The sequence below is a fragment of the Chlamydotis macqueenii genome, chromosome 17 (genome assembly GCF_036417535.1).
Source record: "Chlamydotis macqueenii isolate bChlMac1 chromosome 17, bChlMac1.mat, whole genome shotgun sequence".
Lineage (NCBI taxonomy): Eukaryota > Metazoa > Chordata > Aves > Otidiformes > Otididae > Chlamydotis > Chlamydotis macqueenii.
Window position 1 is genome coordinate 1,756,117 of NC_141572.1, and position 18,538 is coordinate 1,774,654.

The 18,538-nt window shown below is 45.9% G+C and overlaps 1 protein-coding gene across 3 annotated transcripts in view; it reads left to right on the forward strand.

Annotated features, from left to right (window-relative positions):
- KIAA1671 (KIAA1671 ortholog) overlaps positions 1–18,538 on the forward strand; it is an 80,150-nt gene that overhangs the window by 39,800 nt on the left and 21,812 nt on the right. The window contains exon 1 of one of the 3 annotated variants that reach the window (XM_086761231.1): positions 14,461–15,391. The exons of the other annotated variants lie outside the window; for them this stretch is intronic. Coding sequence (XP_086617357.1) covers positions 15,107–15,391 — 285 coding nt within the window. The 5' untranslated portion in view covers positions 14,461–15,106. Of the gene's footprint in view, positions 1–14,460; positions 15,392–18,538 lie in introns of those variants that run through there. 3 annotated transcript variants of the gene reach the window in all.

The window sequence follows — 18,538 nt, forward strand, 5'->3', positions numbered from 1 at the left end:
TGTCCTGTTACGAGCGGAGAATCTCTCATAAACTTGCAGCTCTGTGTTACATGTATGTAATACCGTGATAACACCGTGGCAATGAAGGTGAGCTCCAGATTCATCGCTCGGTTCAGATCTCCTGGTACGGGTAATAGCAGTGAGTCTCTTCAGCGTGCCAGGTACCATTCTTGAGGAGATGTTTCTTGTCAGTCTGGCACTTGTCTTTGTTCAAATAGCAAACAAGCGCTACATCCTGAAAGCATTTGAAAGAAAATAGTGTGTTTTATATAAAATGTTACCCTGCAGCACCATGGTTTTAAAAGGCCTTTTTATTCTTTATTGACAGTCGTTAAACAATAGTTATAAAATCAAAAGAAAATTGGGCTATTTAACTAAGAAGCAAGATCTAAGTTTGTTTTGACGAGATTTTAGTCACTACCTTTTAAGAGTGGTTCTGATAGCTCTTTATCAGGTGATTCCAGAGGAAGTGGCAGCTTGATAATAGCCACGCTGCGTGGTGTGTCTCTGCGGCAGCATTTTGGTGGGTCATGGAAGGAAACCGTAATCACCGGGCTGCCTGCCACGCGTAAGGGTTGTCCCTGTTTGGCGGGAGGGAAGGCGTTCTGTGTTGGGGCTGTGTGGCTCCCCTTTGTGTGCGCTGCCTGGGGGTTTCCTGTGGACAGGTCTGCTGCTGCTCTGTACTGAGGTTTACTTCTGATGATGGGGCAGTCACGTTTCAGACAAGCGTTTTTTCCCAAAGATTTAAAAACCCCTCATGGCCGGGTCATGTCTGAGGTATGGCTGCTGTGCTGGTGCCAGGAGCTACATCTTCCTTTCACATAATCTGAGTAAGCAAGGCCCTGTTGCAGGGAGGAAAACTGTTCAGAAAGGTGTTTTCCTAATTCCTGGAGGCTGCTGTAGAAGCAGAATTCTAACTTTTGTGTCACTGCTGAGAGCAAGCAGACGAACCAAAGCCGGACAAGGAAGCCTGTTCCCCGCGGGAACACGAGAGAGTGCTGTTCAGCCGTGGGAGGCCGGCGGGCTGGCCAAGGCCCTCGTCCACGCAGCGCAGGGAAATGGCGCAGAATCCAAGCCAGTTTGTTATAATGAGGTGTGGTATTAAGTTAACTTTACCATAAAATGCTTTTATGAAATAGTGCATTCTAGGTTATCTCCGTGCAGTAAGGTTTGCGTTCCGTAAGATGTACCTGTTTGTAGACCTGGTAATTTTTTTGGTAATGGCTGTGTCATTCTGGGCTCAGAGCTGAAACTGGGGCACTGTATGCCCCTGCCTCCCTCCCCTTTAGTTTGGGTTTGAAGTAGAGAGTACACTCCTGATAGGAAGCAAAAATGGATTGTTAAACCTCATTTACACATACAAAGCAGAGGTAACATCACTGCTTCTCTACTAATATTTTGATCCAAAGCTGTTCTGACTCAGTTCCTTCTTTCCCATGCCGTTGTCCATGTCGCTGATGCTGGGAGACAGCCAAGTTCCCACTATTGTTCCTGTGCTTTCAGCAGTTGAGTTGTTCATACAGCCCCTGTGTGTTTACTGCACTGAAAGGAAACGGCATTTTAGAGAGCAACTTGAGCATGGCGAAAGCGCTTCTTTGTGGTGGCCCTTCCTCAAGATACGACAGGACTGCACTGCAGTGCAAAGGTAGATCTTAAGCTTGAATGAAGCTTGGATCAAATGTAGTATTTGGTTTAGTGATTCATGGCCGAGGCTAGTAGATACCTGCCACAGTAAGGAAGGCAGTGTGGATTATTTGCTAACCACAGTGCATATTTGGTAAGTTTTGATGGCTAGGGTTGGAGATTGAAGATGTCGGATGAGGCTGGATTTACATCTGCGTTTGGTCTAATTCAGCAGTACTTCACAGTTCAGGGCAGGAAATACAGAAAATCACGTTGAGAATGCAGAGGAATTTCAGCAGATCAGCCTTTGAGGTCCACAGAGTTCCAGACCAAGCAGGAAACAATGTCCTTAATCTAAAAAATGTAAATGAAGGCCACACCTGTAACAGCGACCCTGATAAGCAGTTCAAGATGTACCCTTCTGCAGAGTCACCGGGTGTTCTTGTACCACGCCGCTGCTCCAGGCTCCCGAAAGCGTGCTGGCTGGGTGCAGCTGGGTGCTAGCGCGGGGTCGGCTGGCGTGTGGTCCCCCACGGGCGCACTGACCGCGTCCCAGGGGACCGGGAGCGTCGGGCTGCTGTGCGGCTGGGCTGCGCAGCCACGCTCCCGCAGGTGACGTGGGGCTGACGTGCTGCGCGTGGGAGGAGGCGGCAGTTCGAGCAGAGTCCGAGAAATAATGGAACTGTGTATGCATGCAGCGTTACACAGCAATGGCAAATAAATGCCACTGCTTTTTTCATAAAAACGGCAGGTTGCAAGATGAAATGGATGAAGGATGTATTGTATAAACATTCCTGGTACTTGTTTTACTGACTGGGATCAAGAAGTGGTTGATGTAAATGAAAGGTGCATGGAATAGTGTTTTGTAGGGAGCAAACAGAACAAGCAGGTGCTGCGTGCTTCCCAGCTGCGCAGCGGGGAGGTGGTTTAGGCAGGCAGCATGCCATTGTGCTGAGAACAGCTCTAACGATTTAAGATGTAGTTTTACTTTCTAGCTTCTTGTTACTGTTCTTTGAAGATGGAAATCCCTTGCGCAAAAAAGCACGCTCTTCCCTCAGAGTGTTCTCTGAATTCTGAAAGCAGACTTGAACCTGCAGTAGGTGGGGATTACCCGAGCACCCTCTGGGAGAAAGAGAAGCAATACCAAATTTCTCCCGGCAGATGGTAATAAAAACTTCCGCATTTTATCTCTTTGAGAAGGACGACAGAAATACACTTTGAGAGACTCTAAACTTGGCATTTGCTGACTGATCTAAAAGAGCAGCGTGCTTTGGACCAAATCTGACTTTCAGAGAACGCATCGTTCCCCGGTACAGCATGCAGTCTGTCTGTCACCTCTCGCGGCTGGCCCGCCTGTTCGCTGTGTTTGGAACTGCCCGTGCTGCCTGACGCTCGGAGCGCGCCACAACGGACCCCGACTCTGGGTCGGATGTTACCAAGCAACATTAAAACTTGTGAGATTTGAGGAGACATTTTCTGACTGCTAGAATCTACTTGATGAATGTAATGTGTGTGGGCCAAATCCTGCTTCCCCAAAAGCCCGGCCGTGCACAGGAAGAGCTCTTCTCGCGGAAGGGGATTCCCTGTTACGGCATGGGGGTGGCAAGCCCTGTCCAGCCTGCGCACCGGGGCTGAGTGCCTCTGGTGAGAAGTGAGATGCTGCTGGGCTGTAATGCTACAAAACTAATCAGCTCGCATTTAGTGAGATGAATCAGAATTCCAGGGTGAAATTTTAAGGGATGGCATTAAATCGGTGAATCTGATCTTATCCCTGAAGTTAAACTTGCATTTGCAGAACGATGTTGGGGAGGAGTGGTTTGAATGCCTGCTCCTGTGAAGGTCTGAATTGACAGTAAAACGTATCGGTCAGAGAAGGAAATATTTTGAATGTCTCTTCATATCAGATTGTTTTTTTTTCTTGTTTGCACGTAATTTGAGTCACGGGAACAAGGGATTTCCCAACCCCTCTGTTATTGTTTTGAGCAGAAGCAGCATATTCCCATGCTTGTTCTCGTTCATCACTTCACCTTCTTTGCCCTGTGAGAAAGGTTTAGCAGCTGGAGGTATTTTAGGCCACATTCTGTCCTTGAGGAGTCTCTGTTGCAGATGTTTTGCAGTTACCGGTGGTTAACGTGTGAGAGTCCCCGGGTCAGGTGATGGAGAAATCCCTGTTCCCACGTTGGATTTACTGGAAGGGCCCTGGCTCTGGTGCTGCTCTGTTTGCCCCCTGGCACGAGGAGATCCTGTGCGGGCTGACGCTCGTCCCTGGGGCTGCCTGGCGTGCCGCGGAGGTTCCCTGACTGAAGGCTGGGACCTTGGGGAACATCGCGTCAGTCGCGTGCTGAGATGGCGTATCTGATCAGAACACCAGCGCTGCTCCTGAGGACGCCTGGGCGCGTTTGCCGGGAGCGCGTGCTGTGCAGCCCGCTTTGTGTTTGTTTACGCGCTGGTATTTTCATTTCACTGTGCACACAGCTTCCTTTGCTGACGGGTCAGTCTCGCGTTGCGTTTCTTGTTGACACTAGATACCTCCCCTATGGTAAGATAGCTCCTGGTTTTCCATGGCATCTTTAAGTGATGTGAAAGGTAATGCTCAGCTCGCTGCTCAGCTTGTAGCTAATTTGGTTGTAGTTTTGGGCCCACGTTGGAAGGGATGTCTAGTATTTGTATGGTAATGTCTATTAAAAAAACCAACCAAACTTCCCTCATGGTGATTTTTGTTTGTATAAATGGAAAAAACCCTGTAACTATCCATCTTTGGCTTGGCTTGATCCTTTTGATGTAAATAAATGTAAAGAAAATATTTTTAGTACTTTCCAAAGCATCTGTGCTGTAGGAATTTCCTGGTTCTGTTTTGTTTTTCAGTTTTTCCTCTTCCATTGAGATGGAAGGGAAGTGCTGGGTGATTATGTACATGGGCTTTCAAACAACATAAGTATTTTTAGCTTGTTCCCTCAGCTTTAACGTGGATAGCTTTGTTTTACACCGAAACAATTCAAGGTACAAAAACTATGCGTGCTCAGGATGTTTAACTGGGCCTTTCTTACGTTCAAGAGAAACATAGTTTGGGGACAAAAGAATTCACATTTTCAAAAAAACTGTTTTGGCACTCTAGTTGTTGCAGTTATTACCGGTAATCGTACTTAAACTTTAATTGCTTAAACGTTTAGATTACAAGTTATATTTCACAATTACCTTTGTTTACAGGTTTTTGTTAATCTTGGAATAATTTATTATTACTGTAAAAGTGCACAGAATCTCGTACAGAGAAAAGGGTGGCTGACTTTCTGCTTTGATTACAAATGAAACGGGAAGCTGCAATGCTTTGCTGATCCTGCCAAGGATGGCCATGGTAGTAAAAAGGCAAAACTATTTTGGCAGGTGTAAACAAGTATGTGGAGCGTTCAGTCATGAAAATTATTAATGTGTTTTCTTTTATCGCAAGTCCAGTTCTGTGAAACCAAGGAATGCAAATCTAAGTGATTTTTTCTTCATAACCTAACGAGTGGATGCGAGCCCCATGGTGTAACGAAACACGTGGGGAAGGGCGGTGGTAGCACAGCGAGGGTGTGGGTGGGAGCTGACAAAGGTGAGCAGAGTGCATGGCCACGGAGGGCCGAGCGTTCCCAGTGGGAAGAGTCAGGCTGTGGGGGGGACTGGCAGGTGGATTAGATGTGTTCACTATCTGACCTTCTTGAGCAAACATTGCAAAACGTTTCTCTGTGATAAAATCCTTCCTTTCATATGCGCTAACGTGCTGCTTGCGTGAGAGGGAGAAAGATTGTGTCCTAGCGAAATTTCTAATCTTTTTCTTCTCTTGTTTGAAGAGTGTGGATGTCTGTGTGTGTCAGATTTATTGATCAGACTGGGTCACTATTTTTTAAAAGACTGAAGAAGGAAAGATGGTAAAAGTCCCCTTTGTATCTAAAAAGGGTTGGAACTGTGCACACAGAAGTTTCATCAGCGGCGCACAGAACGCTTTACAGCTTTTTGCTGTTTTCGGTGTTGTGTTGGACAACACTGTGTGCCACGGAGAACGTGTTATTTGTCAGAGGATGTGGGTGAGACGGGAATCCATACTCAGGTGTAAGCTTTGGCTTTAGTGAATTACCACTGGGTAGGTGTGAGACGTTTACCCCTTTAACGTTCCTCCCACCACGGTGGGGTTATGGAGTCTCAAGGATCTCCCTCATACTTGCTTCTGAATCCTGTAATTCTCTTGAGACCTGGCCGTTTTAACCTTTACTTCCTGAGCACCAGATGCGTTTTTCTGCTTGTTTTGAAGCTTCTAACTCCAAGTCATTCTTACCGCCGGTGAATGTATACAGAGTGAGAAGGTTGGAGACAAATAATAGAAAATGGGGTGAAAAAAATTTCCTTCCTGCTCCCCAGACAGGCGATGCACCGCTTGCAGAGACCTTTGGAAACAAAACTTCCATTCTGCAATGGGGGACAGGGAAAGAGGAGTTGGGCTGCAGGTGAGGAAGGAGGCCCTGGCTACGTACGCTCCGTTTTCGTTGGTGCTGAGCCTTGGCTCCGCTTGGCAGCAGCGCTCAGCCAGCACCACGCCTGAGGAACAGTGTGTCTGCTACCCCTTCGCACGCTGAGCTGGGAATGGCTCGTGCCGGTTCCTTCCCGTTCCTGCCCCTGGCCAGGGGCGTTCCAGTGATGCTGTGAGATGACAGTTGTACCTGGGCAGTGTGGGGGTTTTGTTTCTTCTTTCCTTTTTTTTTTTTTTTTTTTTTTTTTTTTTAATTTCACTGCCATTTTGTCCTCTGTGGAGTCTAACCAAGTCTTTCTGCACAAGAGCTGGAGAAAGGATGTATTTCTCTTGTTTTGCCTTTCAGTGTTCCTTTTTGTTGTCCTCTTGTAGCTGATATTCAAAATGTGTGCAGTGCCTGTGAGCTGTTCGGTTGTTTGTGAAACCTTGGCAAAGCGTATGCGTCTGAACTGGGGAAGCTGGCAAAACCTGTGCCGTAGGCCCGAGGGCAGTTGCTGGTTTCCTCCCTGAAGCCACTTTCTGTGGCAGGGAATGTTCGTTGTTGCTTTTCTGCCCCTGCGCGAGGGACCCTGTTGTGCTTGCCATAAAACAGGGTTGGTTTTATAACGCTTTTTGTGCTTGGAGAGGATCGTCAGGTTAGCACGCGGCAAGGCAGAGCACAAAGCCTTCCTCGGCCCTTCCGCGCCTGGGCGTTGGGCTGTTCTGCATCGCCGTTGGCTCCTTACCCTGCGCGTTTCGGCTGGAGGAGGCAGGATGGCGTGGTGGCAGCCAAGTGAGTTCAGCTCCGTTAATTAGCACATAAACGTAGTAATACCACTGGTGACCTTCAAGAGTAAGGTAGCTGTGGAGTAAGGATGCACAATGTGCGGGTGGCATCATTTCTGTTTTCAGCAGCCGCCTGTCAGAGCGATTCAGTCTCCTAGAGCTTGCACTGCCGCCATTCCATTACACCGCAGGGCAGGAGACGAGACCATGATGAGTATTTGTCCTGACGTGATGTGGTCTGCGCGGCACTCGTGTGCTGGGCGTTGTGATGCCTTCGGAGTGACACGGATCAGTTTCTCGGCGAACGTTGTCCTGAAGCAAGTTTGACTGGATGATAAATAAAGAATCTTTCTGTCCTGTTGCAGATCAGACGAGATTCGGATTTCAGAGGCAAATTGCAAAGACAGCTTTATTACACAGGCCTTTTTGCAGTTATGGTGCACGAGTGTCGAGAAATTCCACTTTGCTCTTCGCTCTGGAGGAGTAAATTAAAATCTTTGTCTGCAAAGCCATTGGCGCTGAATTGCAAAGTGTAATTGTTTCCCACGTTTGAAATGCTTTACTTCTTTAAGAAATTACTATTACTCTGAGGTTATTATTAGCTCTGTTTAAAATAAAGATTTTTAAAATAGCCATGGGCTGCATTGATGAGATACTTTGAAGTGCTTTAGCACCTTTCTTTAGAAGTCTGCTGTATTACTGTGTGCTTGGTGTAAACTTCACAAGCCTTAATCCAGAACCTGCTGCTGCTGCAGTCTGTCCTTGCTCGCTAGTTTGTGAGGCCTCTGCGGGCTTCTAAAATAACCTAATGTAAGAAAAAAGCCTGGAAATGGAATTTCAGTCTCTTTTGTAGTTGGTTCTGTGTATGAGGGAGGTGCCTTTAATGCCAAGTTCTGTGCAAGTTGTCTTAAATTCTGAATAAGCATAAATTAAAACTATACGTGAGCGTAATTTGCTTAGTTTCAGTTTGCTTAGTTTCAGTAGGAGACAAAAGTAGGAATAGAAAACAAATATTTAGTGTAAATATTGAGATACACGGTGTTTTGGTTTACAAAAGAGATTTCCCTGTAGATGGACACTGTACAAAGTCCTTGTGCTGAAACACTCCATCCATTCAACTCTTTCCCCCTCTGCACTTTAAATTTTTTTTTTCTCTTGACCGTAGACACTTACGGTTCTTGTGGCAGGTGAAACAGCCTGGGCATCTGTATGAATTATATTTATTCTACCAGCATGAAGAAGAAAAAACCTAAACCAAAACAGATAAAACCACTAAGCCCTTTTGTCTTTGCCTGTGTTAAGTTTCATGGGGAGTCTTGGATTTGAGGGGCGGGAAAGCTAGGCACAGCAAACGGGGACAAGGATGGCGTAGGAAGCAAACTTACCTCAGTGACTGGCCCAGAGTCGCCGTCACGTCAATTATTTTGTGATTGTATAGGTGATGCTCTGTAAAAATCAGCGGGGAAGCAAGGTTTTTGTTGTCTTCAGAGTACCCGTGCAGCCGTGTTGGTTTTGTTGGGGCCTCTGTGATTGATTTGTTGCAGTGTGGGCAGACGGGGTACCTGCCTCAGAGCTGGTGCTGCCCAGTGTGTTGGAAGCCCACGGGGAAGGTGTGAGCCGGAAGGATGCTGAGCTGAAAACAAGGTGCTTGGCCTGCTGCGGATCGCTGTCTGGGCTGCTGGCTTTGTGACAGAGATGGATGCTGTGCTGTGAATGGTATCACTTTTCTCCTCTCTCGGAACAGACCTTGACTGGACCGAGGGATTTATTTCTGTTTCCCCTAGACGATGCGTGTCGCAGCATCTTCTGCACCCGTGCACCAAGCAGCTTGTTCTGGTTTTGAAGTGATGTTGGGTTTTAAACTCTTGTCAAGCATAAAGAGGTGCAGGAGCCTGAACGGTTCCAGGCTTTTGCTCATGGACCTAAATGTAAGCCTTTTGTTTAACTTAAGCTCTGTGTTAATTTTATTTTTTTTTTTAGCTTAAATTAAAAAGATTGCTATGAACAAAGATAAAAATTAAAGACTTTGTGCCGTCAGACTGTTCTCTGAACAGTTGTGACAGCTCTCTGACAGCAGCAGAGAAAGTGCCTGTAATTCTGTAGGTCTGAGTTCTTGCCAGGGAAGTGAGATGTACCCTGGCCGACAAACTTAGGTGATTTTCACCCTAAAACCTGAGCACCTGATTGAAACTTGTGCATTTTTCAGATTTCCCCAAATGCAGATATTCTACAAAGTGTACCCAGGGGATCTGTTTTGTTTGTGTGATAGCAAGGCATTTTGAAGAGAAAGGGAGGCGTGAGAACTGGCAAGGAGGTAGGAGCATTTTAAAGAAAGCAGCTTGATACACAAACAGTGTTGTTCTTTGTATGTGGAAAGCAAAACATACTGTATCTGCCCAGGCTCTTACCAGATTGTGTATTTTCCCGAGTTAAGATTGTTTTAAAGCAGTTCAGTCGATCTCTGTTTGGAGTGAAAGAAGAAACCCAAAGCCCTTGCTCCAGCTGTTAGGCTGTGTCTCTGCCAGATGTGGGCCGGGGCGCTGGGACGGTGGGGAAGCAGGACTGTTGTGAACTGGCAGATCATTAGGAAGCCTTGAGAATATTACTTGACGTTTCAGAGTACTGAAACACTTCTTTTTCAATTTAAATGAGAATGTGACATGGTAAAAACCTTTATTATGGGCTGTCACATGTAAGAAATTCAGCCTGCCATTCGGAATGCTTGTAGTCTTTCTTTGAACGTGACAATTCAGACAGCAAAATAAAGAATACAGAGGCAAAAATAAGGAGGATATAAAAACCCAGAAGTTGTTTTGTAGTGTCTGAGCAACCCAAGGAGTAATCGAGCCTGGAGCAGTGCAACTAAGCTCAGCACGGTGCTGCGTCTTTAAATAGTCCCTGTGTCAAACACAACAGGTTAAATTAAGTTCTCTTACTAATGAAACAGAAAGAGTCGGTGTGGAATGCAGGACCAGAACAGCCTTACAAGGGCAGGCTTTGCTCCTCGGTGGCGGCTGAAGGCTGGGTGTAATCGAGATGCACAGACTAAGAGGCCTGAGATGGAATTCAGGCTGTCATGATCTCTGCAAGTTCTTGATCATGGTATTTGCTTGTACGTGGGATGGTGACTCGCAGAAAAAACTTAAGTGCATGAATTATTAATAATTACTAATTTAAGCAGAGTGATGGCATGTGAGGCATGTAAGCATCAGAAGGGGTTTCTGCCCAAGGGACCCACAAGGGAAAAGCAGACCTTTATTCTCACAGTTTAAACTAACGCCGCCCATCCTTCTCTGTCACGTCTGCTCTGCTGACCAAGGATCAGTCAGGGACCAGGTCTGGGTGAAAACTAACCCCCAGTATCCTTTTGGTAGGCCTTCAGCTGGACTGCATTCCCAGTTCCATGCACACCGGGGCTGCCAGAAGGCAGGTGGTGGTGGGGGCACCCAGCCGTTGCTAGAGACCCCGAGGACTTGAGCACTCACGCTCACGGTGGGGCTGTGCTGCAGGTTCCCCCTGCCTCGTGCTGTGTATTCTGTGTGTGCTGCATGCCAGCCTGGCTTTAATTTGATGTTCCATCCTATATAGTTGTTAGTATAATTATGTGTTTGAGAACAGGTAAAGCTCAAAAAGAGCTGAAAGAAGCTTTTGGAAAATAGAATGTAACTGTAGAGTTTTGGTTTCTACTGAACGAGGTGAAAAATAGGGATTGTATTTTTGAGTTGTAGGTGGGATATCTTAATAATAAAAGTATCCAGCAGTGTTTGAACAACGAGCCCCCATTTGCTACTGTGGTAATTAGTCATGCAGTACTGGTTAGCAATGTGTGCTCTGCTTTCTGGAACTGCAGACCCTTGACAGATCCGGAGTGGCTGCAGCGTGAGATAATCACCAGTGTTTTCCAAGGGCAGAAGATCATCTTGTGCCACGCTTGTTCAGAAGGAAACCCTGACTCCGCCAGAATGACTGCTGGGCTGAAGCGGCTGGGAGGCGGTGACAGAACACCTGTGTGGTTTGAGCTGCGTTCCGTAGGCTGGTGGTGGCAAAAACATCTTGTAGATTCACCAGAGTAGTAAATCGAGAGCCTGTCTGTAACCCACATGCTGTTATTTAGTTAAAATACAGTTGTGAGCTTTTGCCAGCTGGGAAGTTTGTGCGGAGTGCTACAGAGCATCGTATTCTGGGGAGCCTTAAAAAGAAATAAAGAGAAGTTGGTGTCCGTTGTGTGCACGCCCGCAGGCAGGAGATCTCATCTGTGGCAGCGTGCTCTTTGAACTTGGTGCTTTTGTATGGCTAGTGTAGTCCTTCATCTGTTGTGAAGGTGGTTTATGTCTTTTAATGTTATTTTTTAATAGTGGCTTGTGTTTTTCATATGGGTAAAATCTCACTTGAATCAGAAAAGCCCCAAAACATGATTGCTACTCAATTTCCTACCGCTTTTGAACACTCCAGCCTTTAGACTTTCCAAGTGTTCACCAGCTTTGGTCGGCTGATTTAATGGGGTCCTCTGAGGTTTCGAAGGATTATTTTACTTACCAGAATAGATAGGACAGAAGCAGTCCACTTTAATAAAGCAGAATAGTAACTCTCCTCACACACACACTCTGCATAGATCAAGGCAGAGGTCAGCATGGGCAAAAAAAAAAAAAAAATGGAGTTGTGAAATAATCTGTCCAGTCCTTGCAGTGTCCAGTGGGAGGGATTTCTGAGGATGGTTTTTCTATGTAATTGTTATGTAGATCCATTTTGATAAAAATATTCCCACAAATTTTCTTAACACTTAATCCATTTTTTTTTTTTTTTTTTGGACCTCAGTTATTTTTAGATGGATTTTCTAAGGAAACCAAGTTTGCATAGTCTGTCAGTCTCCTGGCAGCTGCTGAACCAGACCAGTTTTGGTATGGAGCTCAAGCAGGAGAACATGCGGTCACTGCACTTCAGCTGAAGGGATGGAAGAATCTTCAACCATTTGAATTCGATGGTGAAAGTGCATCTGATTATCTTCTGAAATGTTTTGCCATGGTGTTAATTAAGTGTAAGTCTAAGCAATAATTTAGCTGCTGAGTATAGTTCAATACCTAGCAGTATGTTCATGTGGGAGCCAGAAGATACTAAATTTAGTATTGCAGACTAGACCCAAATCAGCAGTTTTACAGTCTTCTGAGAATGGTAAACTGGGTATAACATCTCACTCTTCTCAGGGGAGGCCGAATAAAAAGGTGGAATATATTCTCTAGTGAATTTTCAGATCCTTCAGGTGAAATACATGCGTGAGAAGCTCTTGCAGCAAGCTGTGAGGAAGCTGCCTTCTGTGGATGCTGGGTTGAGTCTGGTAGTGTCTCTCCTCCTGTTTTGTGAGAGGTGATGTACCAGGAGTTTGGTTAGATTTCAGAGCCACGGTGCCTGTCCTGTTTAGGGACTGCTGACTGAGTTGCATGGCAGCTACAGTCCAGAGCGCTCTGCTTGCTATTTTGGGGGGACACTGCATCAAACAGAGCCTGAAACCATCTTAAATAGCAAAGTGCCTTGTGAGGAATCCCTGTACTGCGGCGAGCACAGAGCTGCACTTGCAAATGCAGACATTTGAAATATAGAGCTTAGATTAAACAGTATGAAAATGTTAGTAAGTCTTAAATTTCAACCTTGGATGAGCGATCTCTGTCATTCATGAGGCGTAATCCATAACTGTGTCAGAATAAATATAAATTTTTTTGTGTTTCTTTAAAAATATAAGATGTTCCTGTCTCTCGGAACATCTGACCAAAAGCATCTTTCAATTTCCATAGAAAAACAACTGTGTAGCCATTTAAAAGGAGAGCTGTGTGAGGAAGAAGGTTTTTCTCTATTGATTGGATTCCCTTTTTGGTGGGATTCTCTTCTAACACTGAGAGTTTTTGTTAGACTGCTAATTTGAGAACATGCAAAACAAATATAATGTATTCAGAAATGAAGAATAAGATAGGGAACACTGCATTTTGTCCCCGAAGTTTTTCCTGGAGCTCAGTTACAGGTTGGTGGAGTTCACCTCCTAAAAGCAGTGCTTAAAAGGCAGACGCCCCATTTCCTCAGAGCATCTTATGCTTGTGTGCATGCTTCTAAGTCGAATTGCTGATACAATAAAACTTTGTGAGAGCCATTTCATAAAATATTATCTAGAAATTTTTCATTCCATTAAACCTCTTCCTGAAAGGATTAGGGGGGAGGAGAGGATGACGCAAGACCGTGGTACTTTGTATGGCAAATTAAGCAACAGCAACAAAAAAACTCCCTTGAATAAACAGGAGAGTGAGCAGCTTTCAGCGTGCCTTTCTCACCCTTGTACCTGTGCCTCTCTTTCCGCTCGGTTCTAAACTTGTCTTGACTTGGGACACCTACTTACATTTATTGCTTTAAAACCATGGCTTTTATTTCTGCTCTCCTCCCAAAATGTTTCCAGAAATTCTGGGGCCGGTGACATCCAACTGCTCGGTGTTACCTGGGGCTCCTCTCGTTACCCCCACCGCGGCGGCGGTGCTGACCCCGTGGTGCTCCGGCTGCCGGGGAGGGAGCGGAGCTGCGGGTGACAGCGAGCCCTTGCTGACAGGAGTTGTGAGCGGTGTGTGAAAGTGGAAAAAACCTTCTTCAAATGGTCAGACCTGTTCGGCTTTGGTTAGAGCTTCTGGCTTAATCATTATCCTGTCCTGATTTCCCAGCCACTAACTTGGAAGCATCTCGTTGCAGTTTGTAAGTCGCCTAATAAAGCAGCTCCATGCGACGGCGCTGCCTGGGCGCCCCAGCAAACCAGGGCAGCGGGGGTAGGTTTTGTCCTGACCCGCCCCGCCTGAACGGGAAGCCTGTTGGTGTTGGTGTACAGCATTCCCTGGCAGGGAAGTTGCTATTGTTTTCCCCAAGAAGGGTTAAAAGCAGTAAGTACACGTGACATGTGCAAACTATGAATCATTCCAATAGATCTGTGTAACTCCTGCCTGCTTCGGCAGCAGGCAGATGCTGTTCCCTGCGTTGCCATGGTTCCCGTGCCTGTACTATAATAAAGCCCAGCCCAGCGCCTTCCTTGGGCAGAGCTCTGCAGCTCTTCCACCTCGCTCATTGTTCCTCGCTGGAGAAGAGGCAAGGCAGGGACAGGGAGGAGGGAACAGGATACCGGAGGCAGCGGCGGCTTTTGCCTGCGTGTAACCTCTTGCGCCAGTTTGGGGGAGCATTCAGAGCACGGCAAGCCTCGCTCGTCAGACGGAGATGGGCTCGCCAGCAGCTGGGGTCTCCAGCAGCTTCTTCCGAGCGCGTCTCCAGATGGCATAAGGAGAGGAGCTGGGCGTGCAGCGGCTTTAGTAGGCGTGGGGAAAGTCTCTGCTGGCCACTGGTACGGCGTTTCACCGTTCCCAGCTACGTTCCTCCGTCGTGAAGCCCCCCTGAAGCGGAGGAGCTGATGTCATTCAGAAGATCTCTGGGCAGGCTCCCAGCAGCCAGCAAGTCCCGTCTTGAAGGCAGCAGGCTTGACACAGTTCCCCTTCAGCTCCGCTGTGCTCACGCGCTTGTGATCTGCATCTCTGGAAGTAGAAATTTTGTGCAATGGTCCTGAAAACTGCAAGGCTGGTGAGGAGGGGGTTCTGCCGATGCTGATACCTTCCTGCAGAGTTTTTTGGGAAGAAAATAATTTGGATTTATTGTTCAGAAGATCTAATTATTTTGCTGCTAAATGGATTGTATAGAAGCATCAGAACTTTGTTTAATGTACTGTTACCTGAAAAGCTGCCGAGCCAGAAGAATACTTTTTTTTTTATCCTTCTGATATTTACAGCAAAGCAAAAACTTGGCTTAAAAAGGGAGTTGCTTTTCCGGCTCTGAAATGAGACAGTAAGAGACTAATTTGGTGCTTGTAAATGGACTAATCTCAAGTGACTCTGTCAGGATTTAAACCCTGATTTCTCTCTTTAACATGGCTGACTTAAACGTATTTTGATGGAACTCTGGAAATCTGATTGTAAGTAGGAAAAGTCTTTTTATTTTTTTCCTACTTGACGAATACCAATCTCCAACCTCGCATATATTTTGTTATTTAAATATAGAAATATGCTGATGGTTCTAGTGCAGTGCTGTTTACATTAGCTGAAAATATTTTATAAGTGGAACTGCTTTTTGCAAAATAAAATCAGGGTTGTAAGGAGAATATATTTTACAGTAATTGCTACTGAATATAGATTTCTCATCTCTGCTGGAAAAATGGATTACCTTGGAGACAAACTGACAGTGGCACAAACTCACATGACCCAGTGGATGGGCACAGTGCGGAGATCCCTACAGGAAGCTCTCAATTTAGTCACTACTGCAGTTGCTCACGAACGGCCGGGCGGGGAAGCTGGAAGCAGGACTCCCTTCAAGCGAACCTCCTCCTTCAGGCACTTTGCGTCCCGGAGCAGAGAGTCCTTCCGAAGGTTTTCGGTGCGGAGTCAGCAGAGGTTTTCCTCTCTGAGGAAGAGGCAGACCAGTTCAGAGCCACCTGAGCTTGTAAGCTGTTCACCTTTTGGGGACGCTGGAGGTAGAAAATACAGTGCAAAAAAACTTGGGTTTGTTGCAGCATTTTACCTGTATAACAAAACCGGCATCATGTCTGCTTTTCAACTTAAAAATAGCCCCAAACCACCTCAGGTAGAGCTGTCGGTGTCTGCTCCCAGCTGGCTTCTCTCTGCGGTGCAGGGGGATATTGTCATTTCCCGGGGAACACAGTTAATCAAGGTTTTGGGAATGGGAAATATGTTGCTGATCTTTTTTAAAGCAACGCAGTAAGGTAGGGCAAATATTTGTCTAAAATTAGAAAAAGATTAGCACTTGTGTTGGTCATTTCACCACCACAGGTCAGTGTGACTTTGAATGTGCATCGGTATTTGTAATTTTTCAGTAAAAAATGCCTGAAGCTAAATTTGTAAGAAGTTAAGTGCTGTCACTCTACAGTCAATGGTAAATAATCATTATTCTCTTCTCTTTTTTTGAAAAAGAGATTTTTTTTTTTTTTTTTGTCAGAAAAATGGCTACTTGTCATGAAATAGAAGTTGTGACCAGCACGACTTGTGGGGCAGAGGCAGGGTGTAATTTCAGGGAGCAAAGGAAAGATGAAGAGCTCATGGTTCATCGCGACGCGGTGCCGTGCAGGGCCCCCTCCCCTCCCTTGGTCCTTTCCCAGTTTCCAGGTTGTTTTCGGGAAGGACGGTCTGTATTAAATGGCATGGCTACGTGGTGGGGTACCACCAGTTGTGTAGGGTGGAGGGCGTGCGGGCCGTTGGGGCTGGCTGGGTCTGCCCTGCTCCTCGCAGGCGTTGTTCCACACGTGTCTGGTTCCAGCAAGCACTGCAAAGCAGCAATGTCTCGGGGTTATGGTGTGTGAAAGGTAAACAAAGGCAGTGTATTCTGCGTTATTTCATGGAGCGGGGCCTCAACTGGGAGTTGTACCTGAAAGGGATGATTTAGGACTGACGCTAGAGCTGTGGGAAGCATGTGCTCTGTCGTTGACTGGAGTGGAATCGGGACCAAGGCCTTGGCCCCAGGATGTGGGTCAGTCCTGAACAGCTTGCTCTCTGAATTGGCCAACGTGGTTTGGGTTTTGTTTTGGTTTTTGGGTTTGTTTTTTTTTTTTTTTTTGAAATGAAGTGGTTTTTCATTGCAAAGTGGTTTTTCATTGCAAAGTGCCAACACATGAAGTTCTGCTGAGGCCGCATGGAGGTTGGCTCACTGGATGACTGAAGGTGAAGCTGCATTCCTCGGGCAGGTGTGGCCTTTGTGTGCGGGCCATTTCCAGGCCTTTTTATCAGTTATGGTTACAGCGTTTTTGTCCTAGCTTGCTAGTCACCTCCTGTTTGGTTGTACTGGAAAAGAAAATACTGTTAAGTGAGCACAAAAGAATGTGGAGGAAAATATTTGGTAACCACTGTTACAGTGCTAGCATGGCGAAGTTCAGTTGGTTTATTTTTTTAAGCTAAGATTTTAGATTTGTTAGAATAATTTGAATTTTAAAAAACTTGTTTAAAAGAAACAAAGACTGAAAAATGGAAATGTGGAACCTGCAGAAGGCAACTGTACTGCTTTCCTTATGCTACCCTGCTTACAGAGCAGAAATTGTGAGACACGGGATGACCTTTCCAGTTAATGCACTGGTGACAGCCACCGGCGCTGCTGTTCTCTGTTTCAGCAGTAATTCTGCGCGTGCTTGGCTCGATGCGTGAGTTCGGTTTACCTTGTGCCCAACTCCTGTGCTGAGACTTAAGGTCTCAGCACTTGGGAAAGCTTGGAGTTTGTGCCATTGCGTCTTCCCCAGAACAACTTGTGAACGCTCACCTTGAGCTATTTAGAGGAATTACGAGTATCGTATTTAAAGTGTTCATCCATTTATTTGAATATCTATGACTTTTTAAAAGTGCTTGGCCTCAAAAATTGTCTTGTTATCTGTTTAGTTCCGTACTTCAGTTGCAATCCTATGTTTGTAGTGGCTTTTACGGCCAAGGGCTGATGCCCTGCGTGCTGTCCGCTGGATCCCACAGCGGGAAACCTCGGCCCAGTTCCGCAGCTCTGACACAGATGGGTGCAGTTCCCGGTCTCTTTCAATGTGGGGAAACCGGCGGGTGGGCACCTCGCTAAGAACGTACTACAGCATATTTTAGCTGGTAACTCCTGCAAGCTGTGTGGCTGGGAAAGGGCTTAGGGATATTGCAATATTTTCTGGGCTGTAAGAGAGATTTCTATCCGCTGCAGAGGAGCTTTACGAGTGGAGTGAAAGCGGTTTGCCCTAATTGGTTATTTCCTTGCTAGAGGTCATAAAAGTAGGAATCGGGCTGCGAGAGGGAGGAAGCAATTTTATTTTCAAACACTTCTCTTTAACAGCTTGAGGTTATGTATTTGCTTTGTTATTCTGTTCGTACCTTGTCACATTTTCCTGCTGGATGTCTGGCAGGGCTGATGTCCCGACCCAGCTCTGTCTCGGATGCTCGGTGCTCTCGGTAGCGCCGCGGGGAGGAGATCCCGCGGCAGATTCCTCAGGGAGGGAGCCTGGCTTGGATGTACCTTATTTAAAATGCAGTCCTCTAGTTTCTATATGGGACGCAGTCTTTAGACATAGGATGTTGTGAGTTTAATTTGTGCCTAGAAAATATCTTCTAAACTGCACTTCTTTTTTTTTTTTTTTTTTTTTTTTTTTTAAATTTAAATCCATGTGCCTTAAATTACACCTGGATAAATACATGTCAACCCAGGGCAATCGGATTCTGAATCTAGAGAAAGTACAGCCATGTTTTCAAAAACTGCTTAAAAGCTAGGACAAGTGGAGGGATAAAATGAGCCTGAGAGCTAAAACTAGTTTATCTCGTGGTCCTCAAACCAACAGTTGATCAGTCAGAATTTAGTATATGCAAATTCTGCAAATGACAGACAGGAGTGCAGGAATAATTTTTATTTCAAATAGCTTCTCTGGTATATTCAACAGCAAACTGCTTGGAAAAAGACTATTTTTTAATTATTATTTTTCCCTGTAGTACTCCAGTTAATTTCTTCATGGAAATAGAATTCTCTGTCGTTTGCCTGCCTGCGTTGACAGCACGCAGCCCTGAGCGCCCTGTTTTTCCCGTCTGCTCCGTTTCCCACCAAGCTTTTCCTTCCTCCCCTTGGCCT